The sequence below is a fragment of the Oncorhynchus mykiss genome, chromosome 6 (genome assembly GCF_057628025.1).
Source record: "Oncorhynchus mykiss isolate SJ-2025 chromosome 6, ASM5762802v1, whole genome shotgun sequence".
Lineage (NCBI taxonomy): Eukaryota > Metazoa > Chordata > Actinopteri > Salmoniformes > Salmonidae > Oncorhynchus > Oncorhynchus mykiss.
In genome coordinates this window covers 55,359,500-55,383,508 of record NC_143027.1, presented here as the reverse complement: position 1 = coordinate 55,383,508, position 24,009 = coordinate 55,359,500, and the positions used below count along the sequence as shown (strand labels likewise).

General features: G+C 43.0%; 3 protein-coding genes across 15 annotated transcripts in view; 2 read left to right on the top strand and 1 right to left on the bottom strand.

Moving 5' to 3' along the window:
• Positions 1-1,994: 1,994 nt before the first annotated feature.
• On the top strand, positions 1,995-8,549 carry LOC110526165 (transmembrane protein 208). The gene is made up of 6 exons (XM_021606835.3): positions 1,995-2,193; positions 2,516-2,611; positions 2,696-2,755; positions 2,945-3,081; positions 3,290-3,374; positions 3,463-8,549. Exons 1-6 carry the CDS (start codon positions 2,188-2,190, stop codon positions 3,601-3,603), a joined length of 525 nt encoding a protein of 174 aa, XP_021462510.1. The 5' UTR covers positions 1,995-2,187; the 3' UTR covers positions 3,604-8,549.
• A 2,033-nt stretch (positions 8,550-10,582) lies between these two features.
• On the top strand, positions 10,583-20,139 carry LOC110526164 (katanin p80 WD40 repeat-containing subunit B1). 2 transcript variants are annotated; one of them, XM_021606834.3, is made up of 20 exons: positions 10,583-11,178; positions 11,693-11,828; positions 11,947-12,077; positions 12,206-12,323; positions 12,475-12,575; positions 13,006-13,047; positions 13,381-13,464; positions 14,104-14,219; positions 14,309-14,380; positions 14,489-14,639; positions 15,124-15,308; positions 15,669-15,811; positions 15,952-15,999; positions 16,312-16,379; positions 16,526-16,774; positions 18,318-18,467; positions 18,648-18,724; positions 18,848-18,922; positions 19,008-19,124; positions 19,409-20,139. In XM_021606834.3, exons 2-20 carry the CDS (start codon positions 11,789-11,791, stop codon positions 19,542-19,544), a joined length of 2,103 nt encoding a protein of 700 aa, XP_021462509.3. In that variant the 5' UTR covers positions 10,583-11,178; positions 11,693-11,788; the 3' UTR covers positions 19,545-20,139. The 2 variants fall into 2 exon arrangements, with proteins under 2 accessions (XP_021462509.3, XP_090094336.1); XM_090238210.1 differs by having other exon boundaries at positions 10,944-11,178; positions 11,584-11,828.
• A 960-nt stretch (positions 20,140-21,099) lies between these two features.
• LOC110526163 (kinesin-like protein KIFC3) overlaps positions 21,100-24,009 on the bottom strand; it is a 71,844-nt gene continuing 68,934 nt past the window's right edge. For 7 of the 12 annotated variants that reach the window (XM_021606829.3, XM_021606828.3, XM_090238203.1 and 4 more), the window contains 3 exons: positions 23,597-23,723; positions 23,292-23,338; positions 21,100-22,794 (listed from right to left, as the gene is read on the bottom strand). In XM_021606829.3, the coding sequence (XP_021462504.3) occupies positions 22,786-22,794; positions 23,292-23,338; positions 23,597-23,723 (183 nt within the window). In that variant the 3' untranslated portion in view covers positions 21,100-22,785. The remainder of the gene's footprint in view (positions 22,795-23,291; positions 23,339-23,596; positions 23,724-24,009) is intronic. The other 5 variants (XM_090238206.1, XM_090238204.1, XM_090238207.1 and 2 more) reach the window with 1 other exon arrangement.

Genomic DNA, 24,009 nt, shown 5'->3' with positions numbered 1-24,009 from the left:
ACTTGCCAGCACCAGAATTACATTTTAGTCATTTATCCAGAACTTACAGTTAGTGCTTTCATCTTAAGATAGCTAGGCGGGATCACCACACATCACAGGCATAGTAAGTAGCCTAGTGGTTAGAGCGTTGGGCCAGTAACTGAAAGGTGGCTGGATAGAATCGCCGAGCTGACAAGGTAAAAATCTGTCGTTCTTCTCCTGAACAAGGTAGTTAACCCACTGTTCTCCGGGCATAGAAGTCGTGGATGTCGATTATGGCGTCGATTACGGAGTCACTTTAAACAATGCCACTTTATATAATGTTTACATACCCTACATTACTCATCTCAAATGTATATACTGTACTCTATACTATCTACTGCATCTTGTCTATAAATATCTATATATTTATGTGTACATATTCTTATTCTTTCCTTTACACTTGTGTATAAGCTAGTTGTTGTGGAGTTGTTAGATTACTTGTTAGATATTACTGCACGGTCGGAACTAGAAGCACAAGCATTTCACTACACTTGCGTTAACATCTGCTAACCAGCTGTATGTGACCAATACAATTTGATTTGATTTGATTTGGCAGCCCACCGCACCTTTCTATCAGCAAAGTCAGTGCTGGTATGGGGGGGGGGGGGGGGGGGGGGGGGTCAAGTGCAAGTGTTGGTTCAGGACAATTTATCTTCGAGGTGAAGAAGGGGATTATTTAAGATACTCCGAAGAGCTAGGGTTTAAGGTGTTTTCGGAAGATGGGCAGGGACTCTGCTGTCTGTCCTAGCTTCAGGGGGAAGCTGGTTCCATCATTAGGGTACCAGGACAGAGAAGAGCTTGGACTGGGCTGAGCGTTAGCTACCCTCCCTCCAGCCCCTCCCAAGACAGAGGTTACCCCAGCTGCGGTGCCTCTACCATGGGCACCAATGAACCCTGATGAAGGCCACCCTGGAAGGCATAATGAGGGTGCTGCTATACCACTCCCAGAGCAATCAGACCTCACCCTGGTAACTCCTGCTGGGACTGACCTGGAAGGGAACCCTGAAGAAAATGCTGAAAATAGTGATGAATAAATTGTGTGTTGTGATGACCATGAGCCCATTGAAGCCAGACATGACCCAAGCATCTCAGGATTTGTCCACAGCAGATACGACCCAGTCTGACCAAACTACCGAGGACCCTGGCAAGAGGTACACTAACGTTTTACTGTGTTAAAAGTTCTACCTCACCCTGCATTTAATGTTTTATTGTGTTTTCAGGTAATCAAAATGGATCCTCTAATGGTGGTGATAAAATACCAGTGGTGAAATTAACTTAAAATTAAGTCGGTCAATTCCTAATGTTAGAGAAGGTTAGTTTTTATTGCTCATTATGCATTGTTTTCCAGTTTTCAACCACTCCTGATATGACTTGCGCCCTGCAATGGTCTGACTTTGAATACATGGTTAAATCCTGAGCCCTTGGGAAATCTTTGATTTCAGGGATTAGAAATGCAAAAAAATAAATAAGTGATGTGATCTGAGTAAATACAACATTTATACACTAATTTTAGATGGTCCCATTTATTTTTCTCACTATAGTGAATTCATCAAAATGTGACAATTCAAAGACTGTCTTATGAGTTGGTGACCTCAAGTGGTGAATATATGGAAATACACTTTCGAACCAGTCAGACCTTACCTAACAGGACGGAGTGCAGTAATACTGAACTCTTCAGGAAAGGAGCCCAGTGAACTGCTCTTCCACTGCACACTGCTGGTATGGGTTGGAGTTGATCTCATGATCACCATCTACATGGCCCCATATTTGCTTATGTTTTAGTTTTAATCTATATAGTTATTGTCAGGCATGACTGTCAAAAATGGTTCTGGTTGAGTCGGCCTATTGTTATATTTGTAAATTACAAAAATTGTGCGACAACTACAACCACTGTAGTTGAATGCATTCACGTTCACGACGCAAGATGGCAACAAAGTCATTTTGCAAAGTTCAAACACATTTAAATTAGTGACGTCTTACCTGCGCCGGAAGTATAATTCTTAAACGCTGATGTGTTACCTTCATTGAGATCTCGTTACAGTTGAACTTCAAGCCTGTGTTTGGTATAACAGTCCATCCAAATTGCTCAATACTGTACAAGTCGATGTCAAAAAAGGACCTACTTCGCGTACGTGAAAAAAGCAGCAGCACAGGGTTGAGGAACTAATGGCGGTAGGTGGATCTTTGATCTGCTTATGTTTCAGGTTGGGCAGACAAGCTGACCGCATAGGATAACGAGTCTCCTATGCTTTATAACACCACATTAACTAATTCACCTTCAGTTATGTGTACCTGTCGACTATTTAATTTATTAGAATGGTAAACGAATGTGTATCAAAGCCAATTCATTATTTTGAGCCAACGTTAGTTAACAAACCCTACACAGCCTGTCTCCATATTGATGCTAGTAGGTTAATTGCTGGTAAGCTATCTTACTTCTGAAGTCCTTGCAATGTTGACTACACTAACAGCCCACCTTTTATAATGCACACAGCCCAAAGGTAAGGTCGGAACTAAAGGCAAGAAGCAAATCTACGAGGAGAATGAGGCGACACTCAAGTTCTACACCAGAGTAATCTTGGGAGCCAACGTAAGACACCATCTTGCTTTTCAATGTTACCTTTTGAATGGAAATTGGGACTAGTACAACACCTGACACTTGTTTCTCTCCTAGGCGATATACACTGCGTTAAACCTCTTGGTCTTCTATAGCTCTTCAACGTTTTGGACATGGGTGAGTGAGTTCACTCTGTATGTTATTGACATTGATAGCTCCTCTACTGTTGAGCAGTAAAACTGAAACGGGGACGATTGGGGATTACTAACGCTCTACTTTATTCTTTCCTCTTCTTGGTTTCTCCCCTGCTCTCATTCCCCCTGTCTCTCTTCTTCCTTCCTCCATCTCCTTCTCCCACGCATGTAGTTTGCGCTGGTGTTTGCCCTGGCAGTGTGTGTGGGCAGTTACCGTGCCATGTCTGCCATGGCCCAAGCAGTGTTTGGTGAGGATGGGAGTCTGCTCGACGGTGGAATAGATCTGAACATGGAGCAGGGGATGGCAGAGTGAGTGCTCACACTGTAGGCGTCTGTTTGTTTCCGTGAACATGAGTGTGCGAACATACAGTGTGTGTGTGTGTGAGAGCGAATTGGTGAGTATTACAGCATGTTCAACATGCATGTAACAATGGTGCCCTTATCTCCCTTCAGAGTTAGATCTCTCAAAGCTGTAGTGGTAGTGTGGTGCATTATGATGGATTCTTTGTCATTCAAGGCATCTGAAGGATGTTATCCTGCTAACTGCTATATTACAAGTGCTCAGCACCATCTCCTCCTGCTTCTGGTACCTTTGGCTGCTGGTAAGAGTTTATCCTGTACTTGTTGTATGCTCTCTCATGGTCCTCGTTGATCTTTTAATCAGTGTGTGTGTGTGTGTGTGTGTGTCAGGCCCCGGCCCGAGCAATGTTCCTGCTGTGGGTGAACTTCCTAGGCCCCTGGTTTTCGGCCGAGACCCCTGGTGCAGCCCCAGAGGAGGTGAATGAGAAGAAGCAGAGACGACAGGAGCGCAGACAGATGAAGAGATTCTAACTTGGCAGACTGCCATAGTATTTCTATACACAGAATGAATCTAAGTACAGCCAGGAACTCTACAGTTAAGTTATTCAGGAGGAACTTTTGATGTGTACACAGACATCCAGGTATGGATAAAGAATTCAGCTGAACCCTGTGGGTTATCTGGTTTTCCTCTCTCCCTATCCCTCCATCCTTCCAATTCTTCCTCTCCCCTCTATCATTATCCTTTTTCTTCACATCTGGAGAGGAAATCGTCCTTGTTGGGCTGATGATCTCGTCATCAGTACATGTTGTCATATACCTTGGCCTGTAATTTGTTTACATCCAATTGTTCATAATCTAGGTCTATGTATCACACCAATTTCATCTGAACTAGTGAAAAGGATGTGGTGATCTTACCCTATGGCAGACCTTTTATTTTAGACTATGCTCATCAGATCACACGCTCATGCCCAATTCCAAATAGACCACTAGCCACTACCATCTAGGTGCTAATCTAGACAAAGGGGGAACTATTACCTACATTTCACAGATATTTATTTCAGATCTACATGCGGTGTTGGTTTGGAATTGGGCATATGTGACGAAAGTCAAAATTAAATCTGATTGTGTTTTGTCTGCAATGCACAGTTTAAAGGCAATGTTCTCGCAGAGACTACATTCACTGTTAATGCTGCATATGTTGGCTCATTCGGAAAGGACTTTTACACTGAACAAAAATAACAACGCAACATGTAAAGTGTTGGTCCCATGTTTCATGAGGTGAAATAAAAGATCCCAGAAATGTTCCATATGCACAAAAAGCTTATTTCTCTCAAATGTTGTGCACAAATTTGTTCACATCCCTATCAGTCAACATTTGCTTATAATCCATCCACCTGACAGGTGTGGCATATCAAGAAGCTGATTGAACAGCAGGATCATTACCCCAGTGCACCTTGTGCTGGGGACAATAAAAGGCCACTCTAAAATGTGTAGTTTTGTCACAGATGTCTCAAGTTTTGAGGGAGCATGCAATTGGCATGCCGACTGCAGGAATGTCCACCAGAATGTAATGTTAATTTCTCTACCATAAGAGGCCTCCATCATTTTAGAGAATTTGGCAGTACGTCCAACTGGCCTCACAACCGCAGACCACGTGTATGGCTTCATGTGGGCGAGTGATTTGCTGATGTCAACGTTGTGAACAGAGTGCCCCATGGTTGGGGTATGGGCAGGCATAAGCTACGGACAACAAACACAATTGCATTTTATCAAGGGCAATTGGAATGCATAGAGATACCGTAACAAGATCCAGAGGCCCATTGTCATGCCATTCATCCACTGCCATCACCTCATGTTTCAGCATGATAATGCACGGCCCCATGTTGCAAGGATCTCTACACAATATCTGGAAGCTGAAAATGTCCCCGTTCTCCCATGGCCTGCATATTCACGAGACATGTCACCCGTTGAGCATGTCTGGGATGCTCTGGATCGACGTGTACGACGGCGTGTTCCAGTTTACACCAATATCCAGCAACTTCGCACAGCCATTACAGAGGAGTGGGACAACATTCCACAGGCCACAATCAACAGCCTGATCAACTCTATGCGAAGGAGATGTGCCGTGCTGGATGAGGCAAACGGTGGTCACACCAGATACTGACTGGTTTTCTGATCCACTCCCCTACATTTTTATTTTAAGGCATCTGGGGCCAACAGATGCATATCTGTATTCCCAGGTCATGTGAAATCCTAAGATTGGGGGCCTAATTAATTAATTTCAGTTGACTGATTTCCTTATATGAACTGTAACTCAGTCAAGTCTTTGAAATGGTTGCATGTTGCGTTTATATTTTTGTTCAGGATAAATGACACATTGTCTAAGTCCTCTATCAGGTTGTATCTCGGCCCTAATCATCGTTATCGCTCCCATCCTTCACAATGCTTAAAAATGATTTGATTACAAACAATAACAATCGTGTACATACATTTTTTTACATTTCGAGTGCATTTCTTCACAGCATAAATAAGCAATAGGAAATGAAGTGCCTTCAGAAAGTATTCAGACCCTTTGACTTTTTCCACATTTTTGTTGATACAGCCTGAATTTAAAATAGATTTAAATAGAGATTTTGTCACTGGCCTACACATGATACCCCACAATGTCAACATGGAATTAAGTTAATTATTCAACCCCTTTTATGGCAAGCCCAAATAATTCTGTGCTTTAACAAATCACAAAAGTTGCATGGACTCATTCTTTGGGCAATAATGGTGTTTAACATGATTTTAGAAAGACTACCTTGCATCTCTGTACCCCACATATACAATTATCTGTAAGGTCCCTCAGTCAAGCAGTGATTTTCAAACACCGATTCAACCACAAAGACCAGGGAGGTTTTCCAATGCCTCGCAAAGAAGGGCGGCTATTTGTAGATGGGCAAATGTTTACAACATTGTAGTTGCTCCACAATACTAACCAAATTGACAGTGAAAAGAAGGAAGCCTGTACAGAATAACAAATATTCTAAAACATGTTTGCAACAAGGCACTAAAGTAATAATGCAAACAATGTGGCAGAGCAATTTTTTTTTTTTTTTGTCCTAAATAAAGTCAATGTGTTGTGTTTGGGAATGGAATGTAGCTAAGCAAAGGCAAAATCCTAGAGGAGAACCTGGTTCAGTCAGCTTTCCACCAGACACTGTTAGATGAATTCACCTTTCAGCAGGATAATAATCTGAAACACAAGGCCAAGTATACACTGGAGTTGCTTAACAAGAAGGTTGTGAATGTTCTCGAGCGGCCGAGTTAGTTTTGACTTTAATCTACTTGAACATCTATGGTAGTACCTGAAAATGGTTGTCGAATGTCTAGCAATTATCAACAAAAATTTGACAGAGCTTTAAGAATTAAAAAAATAATAATGGTGGGCAAATGTTGCACGATCCAGGTGTGGAAAGCTCTTAGAGACTTACCCAGAAATACTCACAGCTGTAATATCTCCCAAAGGTGCTTCTACAAAGTATTGACCCAGGGGTATGAATATTTAATTTTCAATACATTTGCAAAAATGTCTAAACCTGATGTCACTTTGTCATTATGGGGTCAAAAGGTATATGTGTACAGTAGATGGATGAGAGGGATTAAATAGATTTGTTCCATTTTGAATTTCGGCTGTAACACAACAAAATGTGGAATAAGTCAAGGGGTATGAATACTTTCTGAAGGCACTTTAGTATACCTTTTGATGTGTAGCCATCAAAATGCAGATATGATAACTGTCGTCTCAGATCCTCAAAGGAGAGTGATGGAGGGTAGATTGTAGAAAACAGCTTCCTGTAGCTAATGCTTCCCCAGTGAGTGAGTGAGTCATTGATGAGCATAGACAAGGTGCTAGGAATGGGACAATGACCTATGACTGCTGTTCTTGCTTTGCCAAAATCATGTTTGAATAATACACAAATGAAATGGAAGTATATATTGATGCACTGGTAGTTAGTTGGCAACAACTTGTGTGATTCAATATGCCTATACAATGGAAGCATGTCAAAGCAGGGGTAACATGGTGGCTGATCTCTTCAGAAATGTCTGCCTTTTTATAATCAGCCAACACAGTACCAGTCAAAAGTTTGGACACGCGTAGTACCAGTCAAAAATTTGGACACACCTACTCATTCCAGGGTTTTTATTTTTACTGTTTTCTACATTGAAGAATAATAGTGAAGACAAACTATGAAATACACATGGAATCATTTAGTAACCCAAAAAGTATTAAACATATTAACATATTTTATATTCTTCAAAATAGCCACCCTCTGCCTTGACAGCTTTTGCACATGTTGGCATTCTCTCAACCAGCTTCACGAGGAATGCTTTTCCAACAGTCTTGAAGGAGTTCCTACATATGTTGAGCACTTGTTGGCTGCTTTTCCTTCACTCTGTGGGCCAACTCATCCCAAACCATCTCAATTGGGTTGAGGTCGGGTGATTGTGGAGGCCAGGTCATCTGACCCGTCTAATGTCCATTGCTCTTGTTTCTTGGCCCAAGCAAGACTCTTCTTATTATTGGTGTCCCTTTAGTAGTGGTTTCTTTGCAATAATTGGACCATGAAGGCCTGATTTTACACAGTCTTTTCTGAACAGTTGAATTGTCTGTTAATTGAACACGGTGAAGCTTTTATTTGGGCTGTAATCTGAGGTGCAGTTAACTCTAATGAGCTTATCCTCTGCAGCAGATGTAACTGGGTCTTCCTGTCCTGTGGCGGTCCTCATGAGAGCCAGTGTCATCATAGCGCTTGATGGTTTTTGCGACTGCACTTGAAGAAACTTTGAACGTTCTTGAAATGTTCTGTGTTGACTGACCTTCATGTCTTAAAGTAATGATTGACTGTCATTTCTCTTTGCTTATTTGAGCTGTTCTTGCCATAATATGGACTTGGTATTTTACCAAATAGGGCTATCTGCTGTATATCCCCCCCCTACCTTGTCACAACACAACTGATTGGCTCAAACACATTAAGAAGGAAAGAAATTCCACAAATGAAAATAACACCTGTTAATTGAAATGCATTCCAGGTGACTACCTCATGAAGCTGGTTGAGAGAATGCCAAGAGCGTGCAAAGCTGTCATCAAGGCAAAGGGTGGCTACTGTGAAGAATCTCAAATATAAAATATATTTTGATTTAACACTATTTTTTGGTTACTACATGATTCCACGTGTGTTATTTCACAGTTTTGATGTTTTCACTATTATTCTACAATGGATAAATACAGAAAAACCCTGGAATGAGTGGGTGTCAACTTTTGGCTGGTACTGTATGTAAGCCTAGATACTATTGCTACAAAGTCTTAATGTACATGTTATTAAATTGATTTCAGTATATAAACAATAACCTGTCATTTTATGTCATTTGTTTTTTCACAACGATTTAACAAGTATATTGTTTGTGTTTTCAATAAATGTATATTAAAATAACCTTTTCACGATTTCAAATCAAACTTATTGTAAAACTTTAACGTTCAAGTTTTAATATTCGGGGGACTTTTATGGTCAGGTGACCTTAAAGGCAGTTGCTACATCCATTTTCGGACTCTTAAATGAATGATGTGTACCTATTGATTTTTGAAGAATATAACTTATAAATGCCTCGAACTTTAGTTCAACTGCTGTGTCACATTCGAACCCAAAATATAACTTTGTTTTACGCCAATGTTTGTAACCAAACACTATATAGCCTCAAAGCATGGTTAAAACTATAATTTTGATATCATGAATGGTCAGTCCTTGCATCCATAGCTCTGTCTTTGAATTTGAGAGTGGCTACATTTCTCCAGGCCCATCCCTCAGCTTTTTACTGAAGCAGGTGGGTTGCCCTCTTATTGTTTCAACGGCAGATTGCCGCTTTAATGGAGCTTGCTTCACAATGCCTCCAATTCAAAAAGAGATTGTAAACATTTTTGCACAATCCCTGTATTTCTATTTCTATGGACCTCTTCCTCTGTTCAGAGTTTGAACAGGAATCTGGTCTGAACTTCGGGGAAACACACTTAACGCCACTTTGATACTGAAGCAGCAGGTTAGGAGACTGAACAGGGTTAGGGTTTGCAAAAAGGATATCCTAACCTGCTACGAAAATGACTTTGAAAACCATGTAGCAGGTGAAAATGTACTGGTTGCAGGTTTTTGGGCTACTTCTAAATGGCACCAGGGTCGTCATGGCATTTTTCTTAAAAAATGTATATTTCACGGTGACCTGCTGCTGCTGACTATCAGGTAGTGTGGCAGCCTGTTGCTGATTGAGTGGTGGGGATGGCCGGAGGGGTGTGTGTATGAGCCTGCAAATTTCACTAGGGATGGGGCCACATTCTGAAATGGCGTTTTTGTCCCTCCCAGTTTTATCATTGGAATGTGATAGGTGTGCTTTAGGGCCATTGTGAACACCTCCGAGCAGTCTGACGTGTTTATCCGACTGGATAAAATATGTATGTGTATATATATATATGTCCCCCCCACTTCTAAAACCAAAGTTGCGCCCCTGGATACATCTGTTGGCCGTTAAGTAACCTATTAATTTCTATGGAGGCTACTGTAGCCTACCATTTGATACAATACATTTGTTGTAGAGTTGTGTTACTATGCAATTATTAATGGCCATGTTTAGTTAATGAAATTGGAAGTTATCAATTGTGATCATGGTCACAGTTCTATCGCATTTGCATCAGCTGTTGTTAGAATGCATTAAATTGAAGGTAACAGTTAGTTAGTCAGATTAGGCTACAGGTAAAAAAAAAAAAAATAACCCAGACTGTTGATGATAAGCATAGGCCTATTCAGGTAATATCCATATAATTAATATATTATTTAAATTATTTGTGATTTAAATTACGACCCCATCCTCAGTGGCCTATTCCAGCAGGCTATTTATTGGGCAACAAACAGGGGGGCAAAAAAGTATTTAGTCAGGCACCAATTGTGCAAGTTCTCCCACTTAAAAAGATGAGAGAGGCCTGCAATTTTCATCATAGGTACACTTCAACTATGACAGACAAAATGAGAAAAAAATCCAGAAAATCACATTGTAGGATTTTTTATGAATTTATTTGAAAATTATGGTGGAAAATAAGTATTGGTGGAAAATTAGTCTGTACATTTGAATTGAGCAAACTGCTAAATTGTTCATTTTACATCGTGCCTAGGCTACTGTAGGCTATCAAGGGCTATAGGTTACCTGGATCTAGCAAACCAAACCATGGCAAAATTGAATTACAACCATAAACCCAGATTGTAGTAGGCCTAGCCTATGCCTATTGAAATGACAAGTCAATCTAGCTAATTGGCCATTTATAATGGTTTGTAGTCTTAACATCAGCCATACAATAATGGCACAATGGCCAGAAAATAGCCTAACATTCTTTTGAAGGTTATCCGAGTGTTTCTTGCACAGAGAGCTCGAGATCCTTTGTCCAACTTTCATCCCTCAAACTCTCCTGTTGGATTTAGCTATAATTATGCACATGCGCATAAGGGATTTATTTAAAATGAAACGAGTTAAATCGACATCCATTGATGGAAAACGATGTGGCGAGTATAAAATAAGGGCGAATTACATTTTCTATTGCAACATATACAAATTATTTTATTAGTCACCTTAGTTGGCGATAATTATAATTTGGATGGAAAACCGAATTTGTCATCTGTCGTCGTTACAAGTTACGTCGATATTCTTTCTTAATTTGCACGATAACGTTATGGGAAAACTCTTCTCTTGCTGGTTTTAGGATTCAGGCTTTGTGTGAGGGTTTTGAGTAGTCATTGAAATATACATTTTAGTTCGACCTGGCAACCCTGTTCTCTGAACTTCAGACATCCGGAAGTGAATAAGTGATCTCTTCGCAAAACCCAGTTGCTAAACTGCAAGTGTGGTTTGAGGTCGGCGTTCCATAGTAAACAGCCGCACAAACATGACATCAACAAGGACTGAAGGAGCCAGACAAAAAGCAATTTCGTAGTTGGCATCAACTAGCTAGTGATACCGGTCTTAAGCGGTCTCTTTTCACCAATCATAGCTAGAGATGTTCTACTAGCAATTAGCTAAAAAATGCAGGTATGTTCTGTATTATATTTTGCACTTCCCAGGACGAGCAATCTAATTAGGTAGCTACTATACAGTAGTAATTGAGCTGTTAACGTTAGCAAGTTATGCTAATTTAGCTAACTGGCTAGTTAGTTGCCAGCTAACGTTAATCAAGTTCAACGTAACTGTTTAACCATCGAAAAGGCGTTTACTAGTTACGTTAACTAGCTAAAAGTTAGTAGAATTTGCATGACTTTGACATTTGCCCAAATTGCAGCCCGAAATAAATTGTTACTTTGTTTGTTTTGTTTAAGCTAACTAACAATACATAGCCCGCTAGCTAAGTTAACTAAGCCTGCTAACTAGCTAGCGAACCGGCTTGCTAACGCCAACAGCGTATATTCGACTATCTAGTTTGTAATAATCCTCCCTCAGCTTCAAGAGAAGCCGACAGGGGACATGAAGCGGATGAGTTGTGCCACCACCAACAATTTGTCATACAAAGTATTTTCCCTTTGCCTCTTGTTCATTTATTGGAGAGAAGCTAAAGGTCTCATCATACAGTCAACACACATGAACCAGCTAGCTCTGTGTGAATAATAACAACACTCCGTTGAGTGTTGGACGCTCAAGAATCACCATGGCTGTGGCCAACACCACCAAAACATCATGGCGATTACGTGAGTCGAGTCTCCATTTCACTCACCCTTTCAAGACCTTAATTCAGGCCCACAATTGTATTAGTTTCATTGACCCAGCGATTAATCATGGTGTGTTGTGCATCATTTTCTGTTCCAGAGGAGATTGTAGCCCACTCCAGTAATGTGGTGTGTCTGGCCCTGGGGAAGAACTCAGGCCGTCTGCTAGCCACTGGGGGAGAGGACTGCCGAGTCAACATTTGGGCAGTCAGCAAACCCAACTGCATCATGGTACAGACTAGTGAGACCATTAGGGAATAAGTGTGTGTGTGTACAGTTTGATCTCTGCTTATTTCTGGTGAATGCTGCCTGTCACTAAAACTCTTATTTCCACCTCTCTCTCCCTGTCTCTTTCTCAGAGTCTGACAGGACATAATAACCCAGTGGAGTGTGTAAAGTTTAATAACTCTGAGGAGCAGGTGGTGGCTGGCTCACAGTCCGGATCACTGCGCGTATGGGACCTGGAGGCTGCAAAGAGTGAGACTGCATTTCTCCTATATTGTGTGTGTGTGTGTGTGGAGAGGTTAGGCGTGTGGGATGTGGAGATGTTTATACTAGAGTCAACTAGACCTAGGCTACCAGTTGTTCTGAGAATGTCATATCAATATTTTTGCTATTTTTATCCCAGTCCTAAGAACTCTAATGGGACACAAGGCCAATATCTGCAGCTTGGACTTCCACCCATTTGGGGAATACCTGGCATCTGGTTCCATGGACACCAACATCAAGGTGTGTATGTGTGCTGCGTTAGTGAGTGTTGTTAAGAGCTCTACTATGTAGAGTACCGGTCAAAGTTTGGACACACCTGCTCATTCCATGGTTTTTCTTTCTTTTTACTATTTTCTACATTGTAGAATAATAGTGAAGACATCAAAACTATGAAATAACACACATGTAATCATGTAGTAACCAAAAAAAGTGTTAAACAAATATATTTTATACAAAATACATTTTATATTTGAGATTCTTCAAAGTAGCCACACTTTGCCTTGATGACAGCTTTGCACACACATAATTAGTGCTGATTTAGATTCTACAATGTAGAAAATAGTGAAATAAAGTAAAATTCCTTGAATGAGTAGTGTCCAAAGTTTTGGACTGGTACTGTATGTGGATTGTTATGTGATATCTGTGCTTAAACAGAGTTTTTCTCTTTCAGCTGTGGGATGTACGGAGAAAGGGCTGTGTGTTCAGGTACAAGGTAAGACTTGCACTTGTGTGTAATTCATGCCCAACTGAAGAGCACCAAGGTTAATTATCGACTAAAGATTTGTGATTAGGAAGCCCCCCCCCTCCTTCCTTCACTCTCTGTGAGCGGCCTGCTTTGTTGGCCGTGGGAGTGGGTCTGCTAATCAGCACTAATACTGTGTGTCTATGTCTGGCAGCAGGACTAAGCCAGGGATTACAGTGAGACGGCGAACACTGTCTTGTCTGGCCTGGGGGGGAGGGGCTGGGGACTGACCGTCTGGATAGGAGTAGGGGGGCCCATGTGTGTTTATCAATTTCATATGGCATAATGTGTGTGTTTGTGCAGGGTCACACTCAGGCAGTGAGGTGCCTGGCCTTCAGTCCAGATGGGAAATGGTTGGCCTCTGCTAGTGATGACAGCACCATCAAGGCATGAACCCACCTACACATTGTCAGAAGCTTACTTTCACATGTTTCTCATCTCACATGACTGTGGTCAGTTTGTAAACCAGGGCTCTCCAACCCAGATCCTGGAGAGCTACCGTCCTGTAGGTTTTTTCTCCAAACCTAATCTAGCACAACTGATTCTAATAATTAGCTGGTTGATAAGCTGAGTCAGGTTAGTTACAACTGGGTCTTGAGCAAAAACCTACAGGAGGGTAGCTCTCCAGCAACAGGGATGCAGAGCCCTATTGTATACTCTCAACTGTATGTTCAGAGAATTAATGAATTAGACAGCTAACTTGTCTAAGTATTCTGAAATAACTTTTTGGGAAAATAAGCTTGAAATGGGCATGGCCTAATTGACTCAAGAACCAAAAACACAAATCTAAGTGTAACTTTCTTAATGAACCAGAAAATCAATAGTTACTTCTGGTTGTTTATCAAAGTCAGCTGGCTAACTCATCGATCCTGTTTGGTAGTTATACACCTTTGCATATAAGTTCTTCTTCTATAGGCACAGATCTGATATTAGCTTACCTGATTCTTAAGGGCCACGTCATAATATTCCTAGCTGTGCCAGTCAGGAACTCATATTGCCCTCTGACCTTTGACCTGTGTGTCCTAGCTGTGGGACCTGACTGCAGGGAAGATGATCACAGAGTTTACAGCACACACGGGAGCCATCAACATCATCCAGTTCCACCCCAACGAGTATCTGCTAGCGTCAGGCAGCTCTGACCGGTATGGTATCCACACACACACACTTGCTTACGATGGCTTCAACTCCATTACTAAAGCGGAATGCCTTTGTGTATGTCTGTTCCCTACAGGACCATCAAACTGTGGGATCTGGAAAAGTTCAAGATGATTGGCTCTTCAGAGGGAGAGATGGGACCAGTCAGGTGAGGGCTACCGTCACTATTAACAAGTGTGGTTGGCGGGACACCACGATATTAGAAGTTCAGATGCAACTAACACACTATACTGTATATAAACATTTCTCTCTTCAGGTGTCTGGCCTTTAACCTGGATGGCTGCTGTCTGTATAGTGGAGCTGTGGACTCTCTCCGTGTGTATGGCTGGGAGCCCAACCGCTGCTTTGATGTGGTGCCAGTGGGCTGGGGCAAGGTGGCAGACCTGGCTATCTGCAACCACCAGCTGGTGTGTGAGAATGGCATTGCTTTTTACATTTTTTTTTTTACATTCGAGTCATTTAGCGGACACTTAACCAGAACGACTTAGTCGGTGCATTCATCTTAAGATGGCTCGGTGAGACAACCACATTTCAGTCATTTGTAAGTACATTTTTCCTCCGCAAAGTCAGTGCTAGTAGGAAAAGACAAGTGCGAGAGTTGGTGTTTATTTATAATTTAAAAAAAAATTGGTAGGGGGGGGTTACTCTTTTAATGTTACTATTACTATGTAACTACTGTGTTACTGCAACCGTGCGTGTGTGTGAGCCATAGGGATCTTATTAAATGACTATTAGGGATTCTTTATGTGAATCTGTGGTGTCAGCATGACAATTTTACATTTATTACTGTCACTGGTACTGTTAGTTTTACCCAACCCCTTGTGTTTTTTGCTCTACTGTTTCCCCCCTCCCCTCCCCCTCCCCTCCCCCCCCCGCATCTCTCTCTCCAAGATTGGCGTGTCGTACAATCTGACTAATGTTTCATCCTACGTGGTGGATTTGACGCGGGTGAAGAAGTCTGGCTCTGTGATCCAAGGCGTAATCCAGGACGACCAGCCACTCACAGAGCCCTCCCCGAAAGGATCCACGCTGCGACGCAACTACGACCGACCCCTGACCACCTGCAGCACACAGAGGTACTGCCCACTTCCAAACGCCGCTATTCTACTTTCTATGGAGCGAACCCTAACGTGAGATGGGCACACTAAACTCGGATTTAGTGTTTGTGCCCTATATGCTACGGAATCTGTTTTCAACAAAACCACTTATGAGTTGATTTAAAATCGTAGCGGTTCAAATCATGTGGTCGTCTGTAGCTTAGTTGGTAGGGCATGGTGCTTGCAATGCCAGGTGGCGTCCATTCCCAGGGACCACCCATATATAACATGTATGCACGTTGCTAAATGGCATATGTTATAGCAAATACTGCATCTAAACAGCATCCGTTAATTTCCGTTGTGGCAATAAGCAGACTAATTGGGGGTGTGCTCCTCCAGGGTAAAGCAGAGTTCTGAGTCAGACCGCCGCAGCCCCGAGGGGGAGAGGAGGAGCCCCAGTAGCGAGGACGAGAAGGAGTCCTCCGCCGAGATCCGTAACCCCGAGGACTACAAAGAGATCTTCCAGCCAAAGAGCGCCATCTGTAGGCTGATAGTACACCTTACGTTTCATTGCTATCTATTGTGTTCACACGAACAGCAGAATGCATGTATTACTACATTAGCAGTGTCTTAATCATTCTTGAATTTCATACTAAAAGTCTTCCTTGTTTCCCCCTTCCAGCTCGCACCCCCCCAAAGAGTGAGCCCTTCCCTGCCCCCTTGGAAGATGGTGAGTCCCTTCTACCAAGCCGTTAGTATGAGCAGTATTACATTTGTGTTTGTGGTTAAACTATCACATTGATCTGTTGTGTATAAGATGTGTTGCTGTCCTGAGTTTCATATTCCAGTTGTTTTGTGGCATATTAATATTTTTATATATTTATTTAGAAGTAAAGAATGGGAGATGGATAAAGAAGTGAAGGGCGCAGCCGGTCGAGCTGGGGCTCCAAACCCCATCGTCAAGGTGCATGTGGGGTCCACTTCACCAGACTCCGGCACTCATATTCAAGTTCTCTCTCTCCCTCTTTTCTCTTTTTGTCAGAGAGTTTTGTGGTGAGGGCTAACCAGGGGCTGGTGGAGTTCATGACTCCTATGACTGACAGACAGCAGGTTTGTACTCTACACCTGTACTGTTGTATGTGTGACTGATTTGTGTTTTTTGTCATGCTTGTGTGTATGTGGGATTGTCTGTCAGTGTGAGTTTCTCTGTAAATAAGTTAGATTTGTTTCTAGTATGTGTGTGTGTGTCACTGCAGCCCGGCCTGTTGTTAAACCTTCCTGTGGCATCGTCCACTCCGGTCCTGAGGGTGGAGCCTACCATGGTCGCCACGGCGCCCCGTCCCATCCCCGTGGTAACCACACGACCTCCGACCTCTAACCACCCCCCCGCACCCCACCCAGCCCCCCCACTGGTCGTTGCTATGGCGAAGGCCAAACCCCAGCCCAGCGTCATCTTCTCCACCAGGAATGAACCAATAGGACTCAACGTGGGAGATTTCCTGCCTGTGAGTGTGTATATACATGCATAACACACACGTTTGTTTCATTTACCATGGAGCAATTTCACTCACACATCACAATTTGTGGTTAAATTCTAATGTATTTATGAATAATTAAAAAAAAATCTCATCACATCTTTTCTTATCTTAGTTCTAATAGTACTAAGTCATTTATTATTTCAACAGTCCATTCACAGTAGAGGCCCTCATTCTTCACTCACCCAAGTCTTTCTCCTCTGATCAGTGACATCAGAGAGCCAGCAGGAGCAGTCTGCCTTGGGTCTCTCTCACTCCCACACTGTAAAAGTAAACCCTGCGCTCCACCTCTGTGCCAGTTGGCCAGGCAGAGTTGTCCAGCTCATGCAGTTGCTGGCTGTGCCAGCGGATAATCGCTATGTTTCTGAGCTCGTACTGCTCGCGTTCCCAGAGATTCAGGCTTGCCACCTGCACAGTGCTCCTCACACTACTTACTGTGTGAGGAGTGTACCCAGGAAGATAGTGATGCTCCATCTGGTTTAGACTGGTCAAATTGCTGGTGCCAGAAGCTGATTTTTGAGAAAAATCTACCAGTCTTACATAGCAGATGCTGGTCGCACGTGTTGTCTTTTGAAATTTGAATGTATTTATTTAACTATTACAAGTCAATTAGGAACAAATTCTTGGTTGCCACCAAAACCAAAGATTGCTATACATTCAAATGTATTCTTATGGTTTAGAATCGCCATGGAACGGTTTCAAAGCAGCAGATTTGTTTGTGAGGTCATGAAATTAAAATATTGTTTGCCATCTAGAATCGTCATGTCATTGGAATTTAGTATATAAGTTAATGTTTTTATTACACATTACACAGAATAATTACTGAAGCAAAGTCAGGAAGTCGGCATGGGAACTGAAGCAGCTACTTTTGGTAGCACCGAGTGGTGGGAGGCAGAATCACGGTCACAGGGATGGAGCAGCATGACGGTCACGGCCAGCGGGGGAATAGTGGGTCAGGAATGATTCAGGAGAGCACCTTGCCGTCCTCACAGCTATCCTTTTGCTTAGCCACTTGACTTTGTAGGTAGAAAGGCCGCTAGCTAGCTACTCCTTCACTGCCAACAAGTAGCACCCACTTGGATGATGCTGCCGGCGCCAGTAGATCAGTGGAATAGTACAGTTCTCCTATTATTAGCCTCTGACATCTCCACTGTCTTTAACTTCAGACTTCGTCTCTACCACAAGCCCCATAAGATAAACTGGGCATAGAATGAAATGGAACACAAATAGTAATTTAATGCATATCAGTCACTGATCAACATGTAAAATCAGCTCAACATTAAACCTACCATAGTGGTACAGTTTTCAAATTCACTCAGAAATGCTCCAATCACCTAGTTACATTGTGTACGCATAAAACAATTACAAAAACAAGATGGTCAGCTTCTTAAATATTTTTTAAACACATGCGCATAGAAATGGAATTGACCCCTAAATGTATGTAGGTTTAGGGTGTGATCGAACAGGGGTGTGTATTTACCAGGTTATATACGTTTGCGTATCTCTGTCCTAGCCTGCTCGCAACAACCGGCCCAGTGTGCTGGGTGATGACGAGGCTCTGGCCCAGATCAGAAAGGGCCATGACACCATGTGTGTGATGCTCACCAGCCGACACAAGAACCTGGACACCATCAGAGCTGTGTGGGGCAGCGGGGACGTTAAGGTATGGCGCTTAACAGACCGCGCTAACGTCACTTGAAATAAATAATGACTCGACTTTCAATGTTAAACTCGGGACAACATCCTTGACTGGTTAGCTGTTTGTGGCCATGAAGTATGGAGAGACGTTACTGGCTGCCTCTTCAGTGTTTTGTTTTTTTGTGGTTGCTGCTCTCGTCTTCAGACCTCCTTGGACTCGGCCGTCTCGATGAAGGATCTCTCTATCGTCGTGGACATCCTCAACATCGTTAACCTCAAACCGTGAGTGGATGTTGAAACGCGTGCGCACAACAAGACTACAGATCTTATTTAGCAAAGGAGGCCACACATACTTTCACTCTTTGTGTTGGTACCATGACCAGTAATTTGACCTGTCCCCCCCAGGTCTCTATGGAAACTGGACCTGTGTACCTCTATCCTGCCCCAGATTGAAGAGCTGCTGCAAAGCAAGTATGAGAGGTGAGACAGCAGAGATGAAAGTGATAACAAATCCATGTTTGGGTATAAATGTGTGTTGACCCATCGTCTCTCCCCGTGTGGTCAGTTACGTGCAGACGGGTTGCACCTCTCTGAAGCTGATCCTGAAGCGTTTCTGGCCTCTCATCTCAGACACGCTGACAGCGCCTCCCTCTGTTGGAGTGGATATAACACGGGAGGAACGGTGAGTTTAAGCCCCATTTTGGAAACCTAAACCGGCTTGAACTTTTAACCATCTATCTGAAGTGTGCATTAATTCAATGGTCACTAATCCTGTTCCTGGAGAGTGACACTATGCAGCCCATCACTAAAGAACCATTGTTCTTAAGGGTTCTAGCTCTGTAATTAATCCAATATTGCTTGCAGAAAGACTGATACATTTGGATAGAGTTCAGACTCTGCCACAGTGAGGCAGGCCATTTCCATTGCATACTGTGAGTTAATGTTTTTTTTTGTGTTTGAGCCCAGCCACCAGAAGTGCAAGGCATGCTACAAGCAGCTGAAGAACCTCAGCAACGTGGTGAAGAACAAGGCCGACCAGGTGGGACGCCACGGCAGCGCCTTCAAAGAGCTGCAGCTGCTCATGGCCCCACTGGACTACTGACGCACAGACCCCAAATGGCTGAGCACTGCTGTGAGGACTGACGGCTGCATTCTCTCATCCACCCGAGTGGTAAATCCGGGGACAATCAGATTCACACTGCTTGTGGATGGACTGAAGCATCCATTGCTTGTCAGAGAGGGATATGAGTCCTGTGTATCCAGAAGGAGTCCATGTTAGAGATCACTGAGTAGGTGTGTTTTCAGGGCGTAGCTCTATTTAAACACGGGGCACTTATGATTCCTTAATCTGTATTTGTCTGTGTAATGTCCTCTGTAACCTTGACTGGCCGAGCACACACACTTTAATTCCACAGACCTGACTAGGGCCGGGTTTCAATCCGATCGTAGGCATTGCGGCTTTTAAAGGTAATGTTCAAGGACATCCTATTCACAGTAAAAGCTGCACATTTCGGCTCAATCAGAAATCGCCTTTAAAAGCCTTAATGCCTACGATCGGATTGAAACCCGGCCTAATTTACTGTGTGATTTCTATTTAAATTTTCTACATTCTGTACCTGAGATGTCAACCCTAGATGCACTCTTTGAAAGTAGTTAACACTAAAATAACCTGTTTTTCAAATAAAGAATGGAGTCTAGATGTAGGCATGTTTCTGGAATTGAAAGGAACAACACTTGTTAAGATGTGTGTAATTCCACTCCAACAGAGAGCAGCACTGTTCTCTGGTTGGGAAGGTGCTACAGATAAGGACAAGGCCATGTTTAAGGTTTCTTGTAGAATCAGTTGCAATTTTGAGCACATGGCCATCCATTTTTTTCCGGAAAGAGGCAAGATCAGATGCATGTGAACGTTTCCAGTTCTAAGGTTAGCATTAAGAGAAGTGTCCTTATCAGTACACCTGTAACAATCTCAGTATGAAACAACTATTTGATCAAATAAGCCATTACATCTTTTTGTTAACCAAATTGGACTCCATACAAAGAGAAGATTCTGCGAGAACTGTCCAGCTTTAAACTTCCGCTTGAAAGATGTAATAGAATGCACAAGGTGCAATTTCAAAATTGAAAAGAGGAATGACGCACTTCCCATGTTAGTCATTTCTCCAGAGCAATTAATCCTTGCTCGGGAACTCGAACCAGCGACCTTTCAGTTGCTGGGTTACCTGTCACATAATTTAGCTGACATTTCTGAATAGCTCTAAAGTAACTTTATTTTGGTTTTTAAGCCCATAGATTGTTGTAATTTTGTCATGAATACACAGACACTGCAAGACAATACACTTTAAAACCAACATTTTCTTTGCACCCCATGACTATGTAGAAATGCACGAAAGAAGCTTTAAACCTGCAAAATTCTCAAAGCCAACAAGAGGGTTGTGAAGTGCTTGGGATGTTCCCCAATGCTGGAAAGGGGAGGGGCCCTAGTGGGAACTCCTGCTCTATGCAACGCTATGGCTGCAACCATCCTGAACCAGTTGAGCATAGTCTCTGGGTAGGTGTAGTACAACCTACCGTTTAGTAAATGGTGATATATTTCAACAAACATCTGTTAGAGTCCTGTGCTCTCAGAGCTCTATAGAAACAGCATAAGACTTGAGTTCCATTTGGTATCGAGTGTTTATTAAAAAGGGTGTACAAAAACAAGACTGTAGAAACCTACGGCAGCTACAACAAAGACAAAAGCAAGCAAAGATACCCATCAACAACCAACATGATGCAGCATGTCCTCAATGTTCCTTGGACATGAAGGGAACATTGGTTTAACATTGAAGAAGCACGGCCAATTAGCCGATATGTATTGATCAATCAGCTGATCAAATGTACTAAGCATTCCTATTTACCCTGGATGCATTTTGAAAAACAGTTCACAAGCTTAATCACTCCCGCAGGGGCAGCAATTTCTGTAGCTACATATGTGTCTGCTCCGTGAGGCGATCCGTTGTCATTTGCTGCTTGTGGTCAGCCATAGGGAGTAGGATAAAGCTGTCCTGGATGCAGATCTAGGGTCAGTTTTGTGTTGTGTCCCTATTGAATAATCTGATCCTAGAAATGTGCCTCTGGGCAACTCCAACCGGCAGCATCCAATAACAGGAATGGCATTTCCTGTCTGTCAGGGAGTTTGAATCGGTCTAGCTTTATTCGCTCGGTACAAGAAACACGACAACATGAACGTTTCCATGCAGTGCTGAGGCAGCTCTGTATTGCCCTGGAGAAATCTAAAACACAAACGGCTACACAGGAAGTTAACCTCTCTGCACTCATCTCTATTGCTTGCGTCTTATTGGGTACTCCACAGTAACATATCTGTGGAGTACCCTGATTGGATGAGGGGGAGAAAGTGTAGAAGGAGACCAGGATGGAATCCTCGTTAAAAAAAACAACCAAAGGAGATTTAAGGGATTAAAAACATCTCAAAACACACATATATACTGTATATGCATATTATCATAATCCGTAACTGGAGCATTGTTATAAAACACATCAAGAAGGTAACAGCCTTGTTTAAAGTGCATTTTTACCCAGAAATACTGTGATTAGAAGGGCTATACTGTTAGTGGATGATGGGACTAGTTAGCACTAGGGGTGTGGGTGTGGTATTATTGTGAGGAAGTCCATTGGCCAATGGGAGAATAGATCACAGGCTCAGTTGAAGGGTCAAAGGGGAAGGAGTGAAAGGTGGGGTGGAGTTGTTCTGGGCTGTGAGGGGTAAAGGGTTTCTTTATGAGAGAGTTGTTTTTAGGACACAGGCCTGTGTTACTCTCAGGTGCTCCTCCCATTTGGCCCCTAGTCAGGTGTGGAAGTCTGGTGTGTTGTGTTCCTTCAGGGGTATAGACGAGGGCACGTAGTTAAGATATGGGGGGGCTGTACAACAGTCCTGGCTAAAATGAACACCTATCGATTCCTTTCAGCTATCAGTGGTGATGAAGAAATTGAGAACTGGAGGCCATTTTAGAGCATTGGGACTGAGTCTCGGTACGCAGCATGAGGCAGCCATCCATGAGGGTCAAAGTTCATATCCCCCTCTTTACCCCTCTGCTCTTCAAATTAAAATGTCACCGTTCAATCGGTCAGATCTGATAATTTGCCTAGTCCAGTTGCTCTCACCCATTGGCTGAGTGAGATCAGCAGAAGGAGACAGGGCTGATAGGTTGTTCCCAAAGCAGAGACTTTCTATTGGTGGGTCAAGGTGCTGGTTAACACCCTCCTGTTCAGATGGCCCAATGGCTGACTGGATCAGGGTCCGGTTTCATTCTGAATCCATTGGAGCCTTCAGACAGACAGTTTCAGTCGTCCTGTAGGGGCAGAGTAATAGATTTAGGAAACTGTGAATAGTGGGGAGTGGTGTCCCTGTGTAAATAACGGCTCACTACAACCCAGCCAGAGAGCAGCACAGATGGGGGAAAGGAAGAGGATGTATCCACAGATTCCACACATACACACCAAATCCATATAGACAAGACACGAAAACATATAAACACCCTCACATCATACAATATACAGATCACATAGATAAGAATTGCATTCAGACAGTCACACAGCCAGAAGTCAGAGTACGGACACCTTCACCCACACACACATGGATCTGCAGATAGAGAAACAAAGCTTGCAGTCTCTCACATAGACAGAGGTTCAAGAGTCAAGACCCACACAAACAGTTTCCTGGGGTTAGAGGTGGGGTGTGTTAGATAGGTGGGCATTAACCAGGTGACATGGGTGGGCACTGGGCACCATGCCATGCTGAGCATTTACTTTTCATGCCAAGCGACCAATCAGCATAAACCCCACCTACCTGCCCACCGTCCCCCACCAATGGGATGGCTCTGCCTAACAGCCTGTCTGCAAACCAACCAATCAGACCAGAGGATCAGGACACAGGAGTGAACGGATTCAGAGTTCACTTTGTTTGTGTATATTTTGTATCATCCCAATAATGATGGCATAAGGTGGTGTGTGTACATGTTAGTGTTGTATATTGATGGGTCCCAGAGTTCTTGGTGACATAGGACATTTCAAGAGAGGCATGTGTACCTGTTGGGACTAAGGGAGGGAGGGAGGGAGGGGTGTGTGTGTGTGTGTGTGTGTGTACACATTTACCTGTAGAGAGCTGGGACTGAGACCTCCGTCGTGTGGTGGGGGTTTTGGAGGAGGCAGAGAGGGTGGAGCCGGCACTGCTGGCCCGAGAGATGGGGAGGGGCACGGGAGTCACCGGGGGAGAGTCCAGCTGCAGAAATGTCAAAGTTCAATTATAGAAATATCAATACCAAAGTTCAAGATCCCCATTCAACCCCATTCCGCTAAGGATCCTGTCTGTTTAACTGGATTACGATTGTTTCTCTGCTTCGGTTTCGCTCTCATCAGACTGAAACTTAAGTCGATCTTAGATTGATTGTCTGGGGCCAAGTTAACCTCCCATTTCATGTAAGAAAGTCATGACTATGATGCTTTTAGGGAAAGAGGATCATTTACATGTGAGCTTGACCAGTTCCAGTCCCCTTGCTTAGTGGGTT

Bases quoted from the DNA above. Each gene is read 5' to 3' on its own strand.
- LOC110526165 (XM_021606835.3), top strand. The intron at 2,612-2,695 runs GTAAGACACCAT...TTTCTCTCCTAG, and splicing joins GAGTAATCTTGGGAGCCAAC to GCGATATACACTGCGTTAAA. The intron at 2,756-2,944 runs GTGAGTGAGTTC...CCACGCATGTAG, and splicing joins CTTCAACGTTTTGGACATGG to TTTGCGCTGGTGTTTGCCCT.
- LOC110526164 (XM_021606834.3), top strand. From the start codon at position 11,789: ATGGCTGTGGCCAACACCACCAAAACATCATGGCGATTAC. The intron at 12,576-13,005 runs GTGTGTATGTGT...TTTCTCTTTCAG, and splicing joins CCATGGACACCAACATCAAG to CTGTGGGATGTACGGAGAAA. The intron at 14,640-15,123 runs GTGTGTGAGAAT...TCTCTCTCCAAG, and splicing joins CTATCTGCAACCACCAGCTG to ATTGGCGTGTCGTACAATCT.